The following is a 19,918-nucleotide window of genomic DNA, read 5'->3' on the forward strand; positions in this document are numbered from 1 at the left end:
GAGTTTGATAAAAATATTTACATTGAGAAATTACGTCTACGTATATATTGTTTGTGTAATATGTTATGCAGAATACTCTTTTTAAAATACAGAAGGAGATTTAATAGATTAGAAACCATGATTTTAATTGCTTGCATTAGAACATATTGATGATTACACCTTAGAAATTAAATCAATCAACATTAAGTACTAAATGAACTCATTAGATGTAAAATATACAATGAATCAATTACTTTCTTCCTCCGAAATCCTTAGAAAACATAAGAGTGCTGCTTACATTATATTTATACGTCGGACTTTTCATAAATCACAACTCATTGAAACAATGATCAGCGATAAATGCTGATCATTATTATTGCTTTTGTTATGGATCCATGGTATCCAGTAGCGTTGCTATCTTGGAATTGTTATTTCATATCATGGAGCTATTTTACATCAAGGACGATTATTTTATTTTCTATTGGTGTTTATTCCTTCTTCTTTTAAATATATGCTGGAAAAATTAATTTTATACAATATTTTGTCGATGTGTCGATACATTGATAAGCATTTTACTTTCATGCGTCAGCTTTTCAGACCGAAATCTTTCAGATCCAGGTATGTGCTCAGGAGATAATAGATAGGGTTTGCTTAGACAGGACCATATTCATCTGCTCTGACAGTCAAGCAGCGCTAAGGGCTTTCGAAGCGCCCAAGTCAGCTCTAAGCTGGTGCAAGGGAGCTCTTGCTGATGTTGCGCTGACCAATAGGGTTAACTTGGTATGGGACCGGGATACACGGGCGTGGAAGGGAACGAACGGGATGACGCGCTGGCAAGACAGGGCTCATCCAATCTGCCTATGGGACCCGAACCTGTGATTGGAGTGCCCTTCAGTACTGGTCAGGGTAGTCTCATGGAGCTTCTTCTGCGGAGGTTCTAGCATTCGTACGTCAGTTGTGAAGATATAAGGCAGGCTAGACTTCACATGGTGGTGCCATCCAAAAGTCTTACAGCCCAACTTCTCTTTCTAGACCGTAGAAAACGCTCTCTGGCTGTCAAAATATTTACCGGCCACTGTAAACGCACGTGGCACTTTCATCTGCTTGGATTGGCGGATGACTCAGAGCAGAGGCAGGAAACCTTCTCATATGTCCTCTAGAAGGAACAGAAATATCCATTGAGGAGGGAGAGGTAAAGGAAGCATTAAGGAAATTAAAAAACAGAAAACCACCAAGAGAGAACAGAATACCGAACGAATTCCGAACCGAACGAAAAAAAGGAAAATTACAAAGGAATTAATTTATTAAACACAACACTATAAAAAAAATTAGCAACCAAAGTGATAACAAATAAACTGAATGAAATTATAACACTAGCAGAAGAACAACAAAGTTTTAGATCCGAAAGATCATGCACCGACGCTATATTTATAATGAGTCAAGTGCAAGACAAGTCATTAGAACACAACCAACCGGTACATTTATCTTTCGTGGACCTTAAGAAGGTATTTGACAGAGTCAAAATAAAGGACGTTATCCATTTATTGTTCGCAAGAGAGATACCTTTAGGAATAATCAAAACGATCGAAAATATCTACCAGAAAACACAACAAAAGTAAAAGTAGGAGAATAACTAACTGACCCAATTGAAGCTATTAGAAAAACAGGGGAGTTCCCTGACTTCTTTATTGTTCAATCGGGTCATGGATGAAGTAATAAAAAAGGTAAGAACTAAAAAAGGATACCAAATGGGAGAAAAACAACTTAAAATAATCTGATATGCAGACAAAGCAATACTAATCTCTCAAGGGAAGATGATTTACAACGTATGCTGCACCAATTTAATATAAGCGCCAGAAAATTTAATTATGTTAATTCCTCAAAAAAGACAAAATGAATGGTTATAACAGCAAATGTACTAAGAGATTAATTATAGCTGGAGGGTCAGATAATATAACAAATGATGAAGTTTAAATATCTAGACATCACACTATTTATCTTTGGAAAGCTCGAAAGAGAAGAGGAAGATCAAGTGATCAGAGCAAACAGAGCTACAGGTTGCCTAAATGAAACAATACGAAGAAATAAAAATATCGGGGAAAGAAATGAAAGGCAGAATTTACAAAACAGTCATCCGACTACTAATGACATACGCGGCGGAAACACGACCTGACAGAGAGGACAAAAAGAATGCTATAAACATCAGAGATGAAAATCTCCACCCGAAGGTGAACATTAAGGACTAGGTAAGACATATAAGAGTAGAATGGAACGATCATATTAGCCGAATGACAACAACTAGAGTATCATAGTAAAGACGGCGAGAGACGGTGTCCCAATAGAAAGACATTCAGTGGGAATACCACTAAAATGATGGAATGACAACTTCTGGGAGCACATTGAAAAAGAGACTGTCATATCTACACAAAAAGAAGAAGATGTCGGTCGTAACGTATAGCTGTGAGGCTTGAAGTCTAAACGATAAACTGAAAATTAAAATGCAAGGTAATTTAAGTTAAGAAATAAGATCCCATGGAGCAATACTGGGAGAAATTACTAAAGACTGAATGAGATCATAAGGAAAAAATTTAACATCGAACTGAATTACTGAGTATGTACCTACTACAAAACAATAGAAAGTGAAACTTATTTGTAAAACAGATATTCACAAGAAAAGAAAATACAACTGGATGAGACCTCGACGCTGTAAACAATATTGTGAAGACTGAATTATGTGCTTATAATAAATTAAATTCTTGTCCGTAACTCTATAAATTCCATTATATCAGGGAGTTACTACCGTTGGTGCATGTCTGTTTAATATTACATTGTTTTATTTATTTTGGTTAAAGATAAAGTATAAGCTGTGCAGACAAGTATAAATACAACGAAATTATTATTACACCCAGGAATAAATCAAATAATATTCGCTTGTTTGATCTGTTAATTTTTTTTATACCTGGATCCAAAACATACAACATGTACCTGTGTTGTTTTCTCGGAATAAAGCGGGGGCATTGTACCACTCGTTAATAGCCTTTTTTTCAAATTTGTTACAGAAATTGCCTTGACTGGTTATTTTTATTCTAATAGTGGCATTTGTTTCAGACACTTCAACGGTTGAGGAGTGTTTAAGTAAGCAAGAAGTTAGAGGACAGGAACAGAGTACAATGTGGCTGCTGGATATACCTCAAACACATAATGGTAAGTAATATATAACGTGCATACATTTTTTAAAAATTAATACATATGCAAAAATTAAATTCTTCGCGTACGTAGCTTTAAACTATGCATTAAATGTAAAAAAATAGTTCAAACGTCACAAAAGTACTATTTTTTGTGACGTGATTGACAATATAAAAATGTTACTTTTACGGTTAGACATAAAAGTGAAGCACTTTTACACCTACGCACAAAAGTGTAAAATTTAAAAGCTTAAAAGCTTCGTAAACCGCAGTGGACTTGGTAGACAACAATCCTTCAGTTACAGTCTTTGCAGTACACAAAATATTTGGAGGAATACGCGATGTCGTGGGATCTTCGGAATCAGACGTAATACTCGTACTTTTGGGTGACAATTAATAGAAGTAACCATAGTAACATAAAAATTATTTGCGACGTTTAAAAAAAAAGTATGTTCTATTCGGAGTTAAAATTAGTTTTTGGGCTTCAGCTTAATGTCGTGATGTCGTCATCCATAGAGCCTCGCCACAAAAAGTATCATTAACTCAAAATAAAACAATTAACTCTAAACAAATAATGTTACTATTTTTACATACCTATATAAAAAGTTTACTGTTTCTTCTTCTTCACGTGCCATCTCCTCTAAGAAGGTTGGAAGTGCAGTTAAATCAAGCTCTCAAATTATTTAACCAGGAGATGCGTCTTCTTCCGCGACTCCTTCTACCCTGTATTCTTCCTTGCATTATTAATTGCAACAAGTTATAACGCTCGCCCCTCATGACATGTCCCAGATATTGCAATTTTCTGACTTTAATTGTATTTAAAACCTCTTTATCTTTTCCCATTCTTCTCAACACCTCGACATTCGTGACTCTATCTACCCAACTTATTCTTAATATCCTTCTGTAGGCCCATAACTCGATGGCTTACAATCTGTCCGAAACATCTTTCTTTAAAGTCCAAACCTCTAACCCATAAAATAATACGGAGAACACGTAGCATCTCAGAAGTATTACCTTTAAAGAAATTGAAATATCCCTGCTGCAGAGTACTTTTTTCAGTTTGTTGAAAGAATTTCTTGCCTGTCCTATTCTTGCCTTAATCTCTTCTGTGTACTCATTATTTTCGTTAATTATTGTACCCAGATATTTATATTTTTCAACTTTTTTAATTTGTTCTCCATGTATTGTTATGTTTTCTTGGCGCTGTTGTAATTACCATAAATTGTGTCTTTTTTGTGTTTAGGGACAGTTCGTTTTCTTCACTGATTTCTACCACTCTTAATTGCAAGCCTTTTTCCTATCATTTTTTCTTTCTGGAAGTCGTTTGTTGTAGGCGGGTTGTTGTACACCTAATTGGCTTAATCTTGCATTTATTTCTCATACTCATTCCATAATTCTGGAACCCTGTGCCAGCTTGTACAGGTCTATTGGATGTTACCATTTATCTTTTTAGAGTCACTCGGTAATCCCCAAAAGGTCTGTAGTGATACATTACTAGGGCGGTCCCATAAATACTTAGCCTACAAAAGAAAAATGAAAATTTTAGTGTAGTGGCGATTTATTTCTCAACATAGTCTACTTTTAGCTCGATACATTGGACCCAGCAATGCTCCAACTTCTTTAACCCGTCTGAAATATACGTTTTCTCGAAATCTGTAAAGGAGGCTTCCGTGACGGCGATTACCTCCTGTGACTTAAATTTCTGCCCCGCTGGTATCTTTTTCAGGTGTGGTAACAAAAAGAAGTCACACAAGATCAAATCTAGACCCAATTAGAAAGATTTTTCCATGCTGACGGCGCAGGTATGAGCTGGTTCGTTTTCATGGTGAAAGAGCACGTTTTTCTTCGCTAAATGGGGTCGTTTTTATGTAATTTGGCGTCAAATCAACCCAATAATTCGGTGTAGTAGAGACCTGTGACCGTTTTGCCATTCTCCAGGTAGTCTATGTATATCACCCCTTGTGAATCCCAGAAAATGGTGGCCATCACCTTTCCGGCCGATAGGACAATCTTCGCCTCCTTCGGAGCATGTTCGCTGGGTGTCGCCACTGTTTTGACTGTTTTTTGATCCCTGGTTTGTACTAGTGGATTCATGTTTCGTCAATGGTTATAAAACGACGTGGAAACTACTTCGGATTATGCCTAAATACTGCTCTGAAGTGGTCTCACGGTTAAGCTTGTTGTCCTGAGTGACCAATGGCAGCAATCATTGGATCATCAGGATATAACATACTCGGTGTTTTGAGATGCCAGCTGTCTCAGCTATCTCGTGTACCTTCAGTCGGCGGTCTGCCCATATGAGATCGTGAATTTTTGTCACGTTATCCTCCGTGGTAGCCGATTTCGGGGCACCTGGGCGTGGCTCTCATCAAAAACCGATGTGCGATCACATTGAAACTCGTTAAACCAATTTTTGAGGGTTGTCATCGAAGGAGAAGAGTCGCCGTACAAAGCGTCCAAGCGCTCTTTGATTTAGCTGCGCGGTGTTCCTTGCAAAAACAAGAATCTAATCACCGACCGATATTGCTCTATAAACTTGTTATATCATATGTGGGCATTTATAAGCATAATCATGTATAAAGATTTTTGTTAGCCATATTACAGTTTTTCGGTAACAAGGATAGTAGGCAAGCATCTGGTCTTGTCTATCAATACCGGATATATTTTTATTATGCCTGATGATGGGCTCTGGTTTCATTACTTTCTAATATCTTCTTCTTATAACTTATATTAAGTTGTTTTGATATTTTGATGTTATATAGTGAACGTATTTTTTATACTTCCATTTTCCAACCAATATTCCTTTTTGGCCACGGGCAATTGTTTCACCTTTGGCAAGTTTTTTTTTGTTTTACTTCTGCAGGATTATTTTTGTGGTCAATTATAAAAGTCTTTGTGGAGTAAGTTTCAACTTCAAGCATATTCTTAGCTAACTATTCACTGTTATAAAAATTGTCCATGTATATACAGTGACCAACATTGAGTTTGTCTTCTTATTGCTTCAACGCCAATTTATCAGCATGTCCATTTGGTTCTGTAAGCATGTACAATTGTATACAATACTTATGCTTTTTGTTCTTAATATACTGTCTAAAATTTATTCGTCCTCGGTGTAATACAGTATTGCCCAAAATAAACAGTACTGAAACTGAAACATAGATGTCTTTATTGTCAAGTAATCCTTAAACAATTAATTATTAAGGCCTAATTGTTAAAAATGATGTTAAGTACAGATGAAAAAGTGTTTCTTGTGGAGCATTATTTTCGCCCATACGGAATTCGCCGACGTAATAGTGCAAGTCTGCAATACGTGTGTGATCAATTTAGACAATGGTTTAATAAACGTTCTCCAAGTAATGTTGTAATTTTGAAGGTTATTGAAAAGTTTAGAAATACGGGTAATGTATTGTGCCAACGAAAAGGAAACTCAGGGCGTCCCAGTACAGTTAACAACAACGATAACCATGAACGTGCTTTTGAGCGAATATTGGAAAATCCGAAAGCTAGCCAGACAAGAACAGCGTTGCATCTTGGCTTAAAACGAACTTTCTTACAAATAATCCTGAAGGAGCTGGGTGCATTTTCGTATATGATTCAGGTACATCAACAATTACATCCCAGGGATTATCACAGTAAAGTGGAATACAGTATGAAAATCCTGAAGTTTGGAAAGATGTATGGTTTTCAGACGAAGCACATTTTTATTTGCCAGGCCATGTAAATCGTCGCACAAACCGATTTCTGGGCTTTGCCAGACCAGATGAAGTTCAAGAAGTTCTTTTACATAGCGCAAAAGTGAGTGTCTGGTGTGCAGTTTCGGGACACGGAATCATTGGTCCATACTTTATCGAAGAAAATAGTAGGCAAGTCACACTTAATCAACAGAGGTACATATAAATTTTAGCACGCTTTATCCCTAATTTGACATTTCGAGACCAATTTTTCCAGCAGGATGGGGCAACTTGCCATACTTGTTCGTCAATTTCTTCAGGGACATTTTCCAAACAAATTAATTTCACGATTTACTGACTTCCCCTATCCTGCACATTCTCCAGACTTAACATCTCCAGACGCAAACATTTGGGTCATGGCTAAAACTGCCGTTTTTAAACGGGCACCACAAACCATCAATGAGTTAAAGGATGCCGTTAGAACCTTCTTCGCGGACTTGAGACAACCTTTATTATTAGCTATTAAGTCTGTCTTGAGAGAGGAGGAGCTCATTTAGAACATGTTATAAAGTGTCAATAATATGTATTTTTTAAAACAATAAAATAATTACAATTTCAGTACTGTTTATTTTGGGCTATACTGTATCATTGACTCATCTAAACTCAAATTACGATCAGGATAATAAATTTCTTCTAAGCTCTTATTAAAAAAGTTTACAATTGGTCTAATTTTATAAATTTTCCTTTCTGGTACCCGGTCTCCTGCTTCCGGATTTCTAATAAAATTGTCGTTTCATAATAATCATTGCAAAATGGGCATACATCTGTTTCGGTACATGCGAGTAAAAAAATTGTATTAACAAAAAGGAATTTTTGCGGTAACCTTGCATTCTAGTTAATGAAATGTGATTCATAGGTAAAACCAATCCCAAAAGTACTAAGTAGTTCATCGGAAGTAAGAATTTTCCAATCGAAAATTTTAGAATATTGAGCCCCAGCATGCAATAAAAAAAACTATTCGGCATATTTATTAGTTTCGTCACATACTTCCTGCAGACAATCATCTGTAAATAGCATTCGAAAATAGTAAATTGGCTCATTACCAGCTAATGGGACTAGTAACTTACGATGTTTTGTAAATGGAACATTTTTCATGCTACTAAATTTTTCTTCCCGTTTATTGCATTCACCGACATCAACAGTCATCGTAGCCGAAAATTCCAAAGCTGTTAAGTAAAAATTAATATGAATCTAATTTTTTGACTCACATTATCTTCTTTCTGCTCAGTAAGTGGAGTAGGAAAATCATTTACATAATCTTCATCTGACTCCGAGGGTGATTTTGGTAAATATTCACTCTATGGCTTATCGTTGATAACGTTATCAAATTTCTTATCGCTTTCTTCTAATAGTCTCAAAGGTCCTTCGAACGAACCGAAATACAGGGTGTTTTAAAAAAAAGGTAACCCCGTCTCTAGGGTAGGTAAAAAACTGAAAAATAATTGGGGTTTGCTTAGTAAAAAATTTTTGTAACGCCATCCGTTTTCAAGATACAGGTCGTTGAAGAAAAAAAAAATTACGCATTTTTTACGATTTTGCCGAAACTACTGGCAACATTGTAATGAAATTTTATACGAATATGTTTTGGAAACTGATACATCCCATGAATTTGTTTTTATATCTGATTCTCATAGAGGGCGCTAGTTACACGGATCGTACTAAGTATTAGTCAATATAACTTTTATAAGAGTATAATTATTAATCAAAATTTCAAGTAAACTTAAACATCATTCAATTTTACACGAAAAAGGTACTCTTGGTAAAACTCGATACTGTGTACCGTTTTCGGAATATTTTGATTTGAAAATTATGAAGTAATAATTGATGCTGGTAGTAATGATAAAGTTCTAATAGGTATACCTATATTTTCTCCAAGTGTGCCATGGAAATCTGACATTTATTGATTGTTATGACGATAAATCAACAATAATTAGAGTTTTAAAACCTTGTTATTTGTAAAATCAAATCAAAATGTACTCAAATGTTGAATACACTGACATGTTATTAACCTTTTTTAATTAATTTTTTTTTTCTTCAACGCCCTGTATCTTGAAAACGGATGGCGTTACAAAAATTTTTTACTAAGCAAACCCCAATTATTTTTCAGTTTTTTACCTACCTTAGAGACGGGGTTACGTTTTTTTGAAACACCCTGTATAATGTAACCCAAAATCGTGTTGTTTTGAAGAAATACATTCATAACTTAAACAGTTGTATGAGTGTCTAGACTAAAAATTATTATCAGTGAAAAATAATAATTTTTAGGAAAATACACACTGTTCAGGCAAAAATTCGGAAGTTGAAAAACCGACAGCATGACTGGAAAATATACACTTCTAGTTACGTGCTTTCACTTATAATATGACAACAAATGATGAATATCTGAACGCTAAAGAGGGTCGGTCACCGGCTTCTGCCTATAATCAGGTACCGACGACGCGCTAGCCCGTCATTGGCACTGAACGTGTCAAATCTTAAAACAAACCTGAAACATTAAACTAACAAAAATCTTCAAACAAAGCAATAAAGATTTGATTTTTTTCTATTTTAGTTTTATTTTTAATGCTCACTTCTTTCTCAAGTTGATTAAATTTTTATCAATTTTTATTTCGACAATCTCCAAGTTTGTTTTTATTGAAACATTCATAGACAAGGCGAAAAGTTCGGGTTTGTTCGGAAAAATATGAGATTTTTTTGCTTAATCACCTTTGTGAGATACCCCAAAAAATATAGTTCAAGAGGTCGCCCAGGCGAAAAGTTGTTCAAATTTTCTTAAACAATTTTTTTTTGAACAAATTATCAATTTTTTCGGCCCGGACAAATTTTTTTTGATCATTCCGAACAAAATATATTATTTTTATAATCATCAAGTGCCTAAATTGAACTTCAAGCCTTCTTCCATCAGCTTCTGATGAAAATTCTGGGCTTATTTTATTTTAAACCATTGTTTTTTAATTTATAATGAAGCGCGTAATGAAGAGACTTGCACATCCCTTAAGTATGGCATTAGGGAGATACAATTCATTGGAACGAGGAGGATTAACTCGTGTTATCAAGAATCATTTCATCCCGCTCCAAAACTTCAGACCATCCACTTCCCCCCCCGACCCCGAGAGCGCTCTCATGCGCTATCCACTGTCCTGGGTACAAGGCATCCCACACGAAATCCTACCTTGAACAATGCAGGCTAGCGTAAGGCGTTCTATTCCCGCTATCTCTAGTAACTTCTAATATATCTGTATTGCTTGCTAGGGCCTCGAGTCCCCGCTCTGGGCTAAGCCCAGTTTGGTGACTCGGCGCTCGAGGATGAGGGCCCCTCTTGTCCGTTTTTTTTCGGTTTTGTTAGTACTTTTTGTGGCTTACGCCTTTTGTTAGTGTTTTATTAATTTTTTTGGTGGTCGAAGCCTTTTTTGCAGATTTTTTTGAGAGCTTTCTGAAACATATAAATCAACATTAGTAAATACATACTGCCGTACCAAAGGTGAGCGCGTTGTCTTCTTTTGATAAAGCTACTATTATCTAGTATGTTTGCTAATGTTTGCTGATTGGGTCTTTTGTGCTTCCATCTATGGTACACAACATACCTTAATATCTCTCGTAGGATCCGGTTTGAGTGGTCTAACTCAGCCAATTTTCATACGACGTATCTGGGCACGGCTGCAGCTTCTTTGTTGTTGTGTCACACAGTTGTTGTGTGCTGCTTGAATCTTCTTTTTATTGCTGGAACTTGTGTGTCCACATGCAAGAGATGCATATATAATTATTGGTAGTATAATGCTATTTATCAGTTTTAATTTTGTTTTCATAGCTAATTTGCTTCTTCTTCCTGTGAGTCCTCTTATTACGGCTCTGGCCATTGCCGTTTTCTGGACTGTCGCGTTAACATTTGGTGTGAATCTTAGACATTGGTGATTGTGACTCCTAGGTATTTAACTTCATTTGCATCCGATTGGTCTCTCTTGCACTGTTAGCTGTTCTTCTGGTTATCTTTTCTGTTTTTTTTTTGGATTTATTGCTATTTCCCATTGGATACTTCATCCTTCTATAGTTTCCAGTGCCGTCTGTAGATTTCTTACAGCTATATCCAAGTTCCTATGTTTCCCGCTATTGCAGTGTCTGCATAAAGGCTGATTAGTGTTCCGGGTGTTCTTGTAACGCCTGCTGTGTATATGCTATACAGGAGGGGTGATAGAACTGCCCCCTATAGTATTCAAGCTTCTCGATGTTCGTGTTCAGATAATATTTTATACTTGTGTTTTTGAGCCTGAAAATCGCAATTTTGCGTCTTTCTCAGTTTTTAATTATTTATAACTCGAAAACGATCAATTTTACAGACAAACTACAACAGACCTATTTTGTTCAGAAGGCTCAAAAAATAAAAAAAAAATTGTCAGGGCCGAAAAAATTGATCGTTACAGTTTGTTTAAAAAAAATTGAACAACTTCTCTTGAACTGTTTCACCTCTTGAACCTTACTTTGGTGTATCCCATGAAAGTGATTATTCAAAAAAATCTCATGGGAATATTTTTCCAAACGAACCCGAGCTTTTCGTCTCGTCTATCATGGTCCCTTCCTCTTCACCGACCAACAACTCGAAGTTTAACCTCTAGGCACGTTTAGCCAGCTCAACAAAAATTGAAGAAAAAGGCGCCTATATAGGCAAAGATTTTTATTAAAAAAGGCAGGAATATTAACATTTAGGCAAAATATGGGCAATAAAGGAATATAAATTATTATTTATTGTACAAAGTGAATTAACGTAATATTAACTTAAGGCAGGTATATTTACACATCATAATCATAACATTAGTATAAATAAACTAGTAACTAAATAACTGTAAATTAATAATTAAACATTGTAACCACTTAAAATTTTATCATTAATAGAATCAACTAAATGTTTTTCAATATTTTCGGTCTTAAAACTACGTCTTCGATCACTTAAAATTAATTTGTACATTGAAAACGAACGTTCGACATCGACAGATGTAATTGGAGCATATTTCAGAGCGGATAATAAATCTGGCATAATTTGAAATTCCTCGGAAAAGGTCCCATTCAAAACTTTAGCAACATTAGATAAAAACGAAAAACCTTCATTCTTGTCGAAAACATATTTCATTATTTTTTAAATTAATTGACCGTTACTTCCAGGTGCCGATTTAATTTTCGTCTTTAAATTATCTATTAATTTTACTGACTCACATAAATTTATCTCTTGTTTTTCTAATAAGGTAATTGTGGCAACTATTAATTTATAGCGAGTTATATTAAGCGAGTTCCTGTTTCAATTTGGGATTTTTTAATATTTTTTTTTGCTTCTCGAATGGCTTCGGAAATATCATCATCAAATTCTGACATAACTAATTCTATTTCATTGCAGTGTTCAAAGTAAAAACAAACTGCTTCGAGCCAGGTTCCCCACCTTGTAATTACTGGTTTAGGTGGCAAAGGGACATCGGGAAGTCTTTCTTTATATATTTGCGCCCTCAACGAAGCCTTTACAAAAACTTTTTTCATAAAATTTATAAAATTATTTACCAACGCAAACAGATTTCTTATTTCTTCAGCAATTCTATTTACCCCGTGGTCTACACAAGTGCAATGAATTAAATTAGGATAAAAAATCTTTAAATTAACAGCAGCTTTTAACATATATGCCGCAGCATCTGAAAGCATTAAAACTATTTTATTCACTGGTATAGCGTTGGGTAAAAAGAGGTTTGTTAAACTATCTTGTATAAATCGACTTATTGTTAAATTGTTTGTTTTTTCCAATTCTTTAACGGCAACTAAATAAAATATTTTCTCGCAAAGTTTTCGTTCAAAATTCCAATCATTAAATTAGCTTAATTTTTGAAATACATTCCACATACCATTTTTCCACAGTATGTTTTCTCAATGTACTCTCGTCCGGTAAGGATTTATTAAGATATTTTTCGAAAAAGCATTTAAAACTAGGGTTATTAACTTCATATAGAGGAATGTTGGATGCAATCATCATCTGGCATAAATCAAATTTAAATGCCTCTTCCTCCTTTTTTTTTGAACTGCTTAAACTATCCCGCAGAGATATTTGCGCTAACTTAAAGGAATTTAATTTTTCCAAATTACGTTTATGAAGTGGGGTTCCACAATGCTGGTCAATAAAGTACTTTTTTCTACTTGAAATCTGAGAATTAAAAAAAAATAATTAGTATTCTAAAACCGCTTTAGAATTTAGTTATGTTTTGGGACGAGAAAAAATAAAACTTACCGATTTGCCGCATGGTTTACAAAATGCTCCATCTCCTTCTAGAGAAAGTTCCGAATAAGGTGCGATCCATAGCCTTAATTTAGATGTCATCTTTTTACACAAATGTCTAAAACGTTTTAAAACGTGTTCTTTGCTTTTCGGTATACGCAACAAAACTAAACTAGGATATAGCAATTTGTGACTAAACTCTGATACAGTAACCGACTGTACAACTGATAATAAACTAATAAAGCTTAGGAATTTCCAAATAGTTAACCCTCAAGTCTCGATCAGGTACATTTTCCTAGAAATCTGTTATATAAACAAACCATTGATATTTTATTATTGACCCAAAATTTTATTATAGAATGGTTTAGTAATAGAATAATATCATGGGTAGTACCATGAAATTTTAAAAAAGGCACAAATAGGCGGAATTTACGAAAAAAGGCAAAAAGCGCAAAAAACAATTATAATAGGCAAAATAGGCAAAAAAGGCATTTTGCCTATAATCCGAGCTTTACTTATGATTATTCATTCTCGCTATATCGAGAATTTGTCTCGCTGCCTCGCGTTTCACTTAAAACAGATAAAAACTTAAATGCTTCCGATGTATTATAGTACTTTATAATTGTAAAAAATAATGAGGTAATTACAAAAATGAGAGACTAATAATCTGAAAATAAAAAACGCTTTTAAACGTAATCTCCAGTGCTCAACGCTTTTCTTATATAATTCATTTTTTTTATTTCTTTAGACTGTGAGAAACTATGTTTCCGCTACTACGACGGAACGTCAATGGAATATATAGCGCAGTCAGATCCGCTTATAATCAAACATCCTGTAGACAAAATCAAAAAATTAATTAAAGTCAAAAAACAAAAATGCAACGGTATAGAAAATGACGCATTTCAAGACGAAACAGACCTTCTTCATACACCGGATATAATGAAACCTTCGAATTCGTTAGAGACTTTAGATAACGGCGATCATATTGTATCTGGAGCTAAGAAAAAATCGCCGAATGGTTTGAAAATTGCCGGTTTAAATGGAACCAAGAAAAAAATAAGGTCAAAGAACAGTCCTAGGTCGCCTAAATCGCCCGGTAAGGAATATTATCAGATTTGGGACGCCTCTTCATCTCCATCACCGGAGTCCGAAGGTAAGTTGTCAAATTGTAGATGTTATATAAGTTTTAGATATTGAATTGCCAAGTTTATTTGTAGCTTGTATTTTATCGTTTTAGTTTTCTTTATTCTACATTTCTTTTCTATTTTCAGTACATTTTTTTACTTCAGTATCATCCATCAATTTCCGATTATCATATTATTACCGTGTTTATTACCGTATTAATCACCTTCTTCTTATTTGTACTAGATACTTTATTTCTTTGGTATTTCAAAAGTCATCACAGTATCGTCTTTTTTGTCGCGATTAATTCCAATTTTCATTTCAATTCAGCAACTTTTCTTTTACTTTTTTTACCATAGTTGAATAGTACAGGGTGTCCACACCCGCTTTTCACAAAAGAAAATTACAAATTCTGGAATTCATTTTATGTCTATTTGACGTAAAGCACCTCATCGAAAAATGCTTCCCAATGAAGCTACCATTCATTACCGCAGATTGATATGTATTGGTTCTTTGATGAGGATAACACTGTGGATATTGTCAGAAAATGTATGAGCCGGAGTAAGTTCACATCAATAAAGCGAAACCTACATTTGAGAGGTAATGACAACCCGAATGTAACTGTCCAATTCACAAAACTCCTTTTTGTCCCTTTTTTGACTCACCCAACCAGAAATTTTTACAGTTTAGAATTTTTCCATGTAACTTGTCCATTGATGAGTAAATGGTTTCTTATTTTGGGCGACATTCTTCAAGATGTACATCAAAGTAATTACTATTTAAAGGGGAATAAGCCACAATTAAAGGTTAAAGTACGTTTAGTGACGTTTCAAATTCCACTTCGGAAATCGTTCTCAAAATACAAACACTAATGTTTGTATTTCCGTAAATCATTTTGAATAGGCACTTTTTGACTTATTTGCAAGTTTTCATTTTGACACAAATAGAATTTTTTTATACAGTCTAAACCAATTAAAAAATCGTAATCAAAATTATCTTTTTCGATCACAAAGACTTCTGTCTCCTTTTCTATATCAAAAATTTTTACATGTAATTTTACCATACCACTAGTTTTTTTAATGCCATTAATAGTTTTTAAATTAGTATTGTTAGGATCAATTGAATTATTGTTATTTATTTTTAATAACTTTGAATTTATTAATGAAACATTTGAACCTGAGTCATATACTCCAAAAAGCTCAATATTTTTATTCAACACTAATTTTATTTTTATTAATGGCAGTATTAATAGTTTTTTGAATCAGAATTTTGTAGTTCACATTCTAACTCTGAATTATTGATAAGTTTAATTTGATCATCCTTATTAGTTTGATTATCCTTTGATTTAAACCAACAAGTTGATTCAAGGTGGTAGCGTGTTCCTTTTTTAAGTTTTTCACAGATGGTACATTTATGCTTTTGCTCTCTGTCCAGTCTTTGTTTGTTTCTAATTTGTTTTTCTTCAACATTTCTTTTATAGTTTAAGAATACTTTTTCACTTTCTTTATTTGCTAAGTGTTCATTCTTGTTTAATTCACTGAAAAGATAAGTAGTTGAACTCAGTGAATCTTTATCAAGTCTGTTCATGATGTTTTCTGGTAAACCTAACACAATCAGGTTTATTAGTGTGTTATTGTCAATTAACTTATTAACATCTAATAATAATCTTTCTTTTTTTGTGGCATATTCTAATAGAGAAACAGTTTGATATTTGAATGTAAAAGCATATTTTATTTGGGACCAACCTTTCTTTTCATAAGTATCACAAAAATTTGTTTTCCAAGTTTTCCAATCTGATTTCACTGTATATTTAATTAACATGCTACCATACCAATCTAAACATTGTTTTTCAAGTAGATGTCTTAAACTTTCTATTTTATCTTCATCATTTAAAATTTCAAACCTTACACATTCTTTTTCAAATTCTTCCATCCATTGTCTAACATTTGGCATTTTAATGGAAAATTTTTCAATTAAAAACTTTTCTGTTAACTTCCCCACATTTTGAATGTTTGGCAAATCTTCATAGCTAACAGCAGCTGGTTGTAGTTTTTCTTCTAAATACTGATCACCAAATTGTAAATTTTCACCTTCATCCAAATAAATCTTCCTTAATTCATCATCTAATGGGATCCATACATTTCGTTTTTGACCTCTTTTTTTCAATGAGTTTTTTACTTTTGTAAATAAACTGGATCTAGATATGTATGTGTGTTTATTTACCTGCTTAAATTCGTCTGGGATATCAAAAATACGACCATCTGGAGTCTCAATTGAGGCAATACAGATTTCATTTGATTTACTGTCTGATGAACCTAGTATTATGAATTGGAATCTCAATTTGTCCATGACCAAAAATGTCGTTTTATAAGGTTCCTTTTGATAATTAGTAACACAACTGAGTTTCTGAAATTAAAGAAACGACATTTAATGTCACTAACTCTGGATGTTTAACATTCTAAACCACAAATAAAAATCTGACAAGGTGACAAGATTTAAATATAAAGATGACAGAAGTGGTTGTGTCTAATATTCCAGATAATGTACTCGGTAGAGCGCGGCAATATTTGAATGATAAAATTATAATTTCATTACATATATATATATATATATATATATATATATATATATATATATATATATACCAAAAGTATTATTCTCGAATCTTCTGGGGTAGTCCCACCTCTAATTCGTCTCATCGAAACCGCATCGAAAGACGGGCGCTATTGAAATGCCAATTCTTGCGTTTTCTAGATTTATCCTTCTAAGAATTATGACGTATCGGAGATACGTTATATCTCCTATAATATTATTTCGTTACAATAATATAGGACTTCTCAACTCTGTCAAATAGAAAATTAAAAAAAGAGACGTTATTCCCACAACCAGCCATAATTTCTTCATATAATATATCTATGGGAGAGGTAGATTTGCATGATAATGGTGTATCAAACTATAGATACCGTGTGTTGGCCACTATATAAGGCCACTATATATAATGGTGGTGGCCACTATATAAATGCAATCGACAGTTTTCTTTGGAGAATGTGTCATACTATACTATACGTGATAGTAAAATGCTGTAACTAAATTTCAAATTATTTATCGCTGTCCGACTTCTGAAAATTAAGAACTTCGTCCCAAGGGTACTTTCTTCAGAACCACCCAATGCAATAAGCATTGATCAATCTAGGCATGTTATTAGAACTGATTCTCGTAGATGTCGATTTACACGCCGACTATTTTCGGCAATATCACTTAACGCTTTGAGCCATTGATGTTTAAGATATGTGTTACGTTAAAGTTTTTTTTCTTTCCATGGCCCTAAATGATTAAGGAGATTAATATCACATCACCCAACTTTTTTGTCTTTCAAGATACCATCATTTTGACATATTTAACAAATTTTGATTTTTTTTAAATAAAAAAATGATGCTCGTATCTGAAATCCATATGACGCAGTATTTTCGAGAAAAATCTGTTTGTACTTTTCACACATCAATGTATAGTTCTATTGAATACGAAATTCACTGCTAAATTTCTAATTGTGAAAGATGGCTATGAAAAATAAACAAAATAACTTTGACATAATACAATTGATATTTGTAGTCATAGTAACGCCGCTGTTCCTTCATCTTACTTCGATGTTTCGTCAATCAAAAAGTTGTATAGAGTGAGATATTATCTTGTCTTACATCATACTCTAGGATCTATGTTTTAATGAGATTTATCGTGGTATATCGTGCTGGGTAGGTCACGTAGCCCGATATAATGACAACAGGTGGACACGGAGAATTCTAGAATGGAGACCAAAGACGACAACAAGAAGCATGGGAAGACCTCAAAAAAGATGGGTAGATGACATAAGAGCAGTGGCAGGCAAACAGTGGATTAGATTGGCAAGATAGAGAAAGATGGAAATAATTGGAGAGACCTACATTCAGGAGTGGATGGAAAATAGTTGACAAAGAGATCGTGGTATTAGTACCTTTATAAAGTGTTGACTATGAACGCGATGTAAACTGTAATGTATTATATTATTTAGCAAACATTAGAACTCTACCGTTGTACAATGTTTCTTACAACGTTTCTTCTCCATTTCTGTAATTGCTTCTGTTATCTATTATTTTATTTAGTAGCATCTGGTAGCACCAAGAAAAGAAACTATGAACAACAAAAATATGAAGCTATGGAGAGAGACCGGCCCGAACCAGGCTCCAGAGAATTCTATAAAGCAATTTGCTCTTAGAAAAGAGGACATAGAACCAATTCCATCCACACCCTGAGAGACAATAAAGGCCGTATGATAATCGACGGTAAAGAAGTAACTAAAGAATGGAAAGAGTATTTTAGGGACCTTTTAAATATCATACAGGAAGAACAGCACAAAGAAGAGATCTATATCACAGCGGACATATACCAGCAGAACTTCTGAAATATGGGGGAGACGCACTACATCGCCAAATCCACCAGCTAATAACGCACATATGGTTAGAAGAAAGGATACCAGCACGATGGAAGGAAAACATAATAGTGCCCATCCACAAAAAAGGGGACAAAACAAAATCGCGAATTATAGAGGAATTTCACTCCTAAACACGGCATATAAAACCCTCTCCAAACATCATTCTTAGTAGACTAATCCCTTATGCTGAAAATGTCATAGGCGAATATCAAGCCGGTTTTAGGGCAAACAGATCAACAATAGATCAACTATTCACGCTGAAACAACTTCTAGAAAAGGGTTGGGAGTATAACCGACCTATACACAATCTTTTCATAGACTTTCGACAGGCTTATAATAGCGTAGAAAGAAGCCAAGTATGGATATGGTTCTCAATACCAAAGAAACTCATTCGGATGACCAAAGTCTGTATGGAGGGTGGAATATCTAAAGTACGTGTAAATAATAAACTGTCTGGCAGCTTTGAAATCAACAGTGGACTCAAACAGGGTGATGCGTTATGTCCACTACTTTTTAACCTTGTCTTAGAGAAAGCCATGAGGTCGGCGGAAATAAAAACAGAATTGCTATCGGTTCAAGGTACCAAGCTATTACTCGCATATGCAGATGACACAGATCTCGTTGGAGACCCAATCCTATCCACGAAAGACATCTTCAACAAGGTGGAAGGAGCAACAAGTGAAGTAGGGCTGAAGATTAATGAAGAGAAGACGAAATATATGTGTATAAATAGAACGACACGAAGAGACAGAATAGGACAAAATGTGACGATCAACACTTTCAATTTTGAAAGAGTACAACGTTTTAAGTATCTGGAGCCGTAATCACAGCTGACAACGATGTTACTGAAGAAATAAAAGACAGAATCCAATCTGCAAACAGCTGTCTATTCGCACTGGATAAGCTCATAAAATCAAAAAATCTTACAAGAAGTTCAAAGATCAAAATCTATAAATCCATCGTCAGACCTGTAATAACATACGGATGCGAAACGTGGACCATGACCAAAGCAAACGAAGAAAAGCCCAGACGCTTTGAACGAAAAATACTTAGAAACATTTTCGGACCTCGCCATGACATCACCACAAACCAGTATAAGATCAGAACCAATATCGAATTAAAAGCACTTTACAATGACGCCGATATTGTCCAAGAAATTAAATCACAGCGACTAAGATGGGCAGGCCACGTG

The 19,918-nt window shown here is 34.4% G+C and overlaps 1 protein-coding gene across 3 annotated transcripts in view; it reads left to right on the forward strand.

Moving 5' to 3' along the window:
- The window catches only part of Hecw (Hecw ubiquitin protein ligase), a 469,561-nt gene that overhangs the window by 265,796 nt on the left and 183,847 nt on the right, over positions 1-19,918 (forward strand). For all 3 annotated transcript variants that reach the window (XM_072536974.1, XM_072536975.1, XM_072536976.1), the window contains exons 2-3: positions 3,088-3,183; positions 13,888-14,292. In XM_072536974.1, the coding sequence (XP_072393075.1) occupies positions 3,088-3,183; positions 13,888-14,292 (501 nt within the window). The remainder of the gene's footprint in view (positions 1-3,087; positions 3,184-13,887; positions 14,293-19,918) is intronic.

Source organism: Diabrotica undecimpunctata, chromosome 7 (assembly GCF_040954645.1).
Source record: "Diabrotica undecimpunctata isolate CICGRU chromosome 7, icDiaUnde3, whole genome shotgun sequence".
Classification (NCBI taxonomy): domain Eukaryota; kingdom Metazoa; phylum Arthropoda; class Insecta; order Coleoptera; family Chrysomelidae; genus Diabrotica; species Diabrotica undecimpunctata.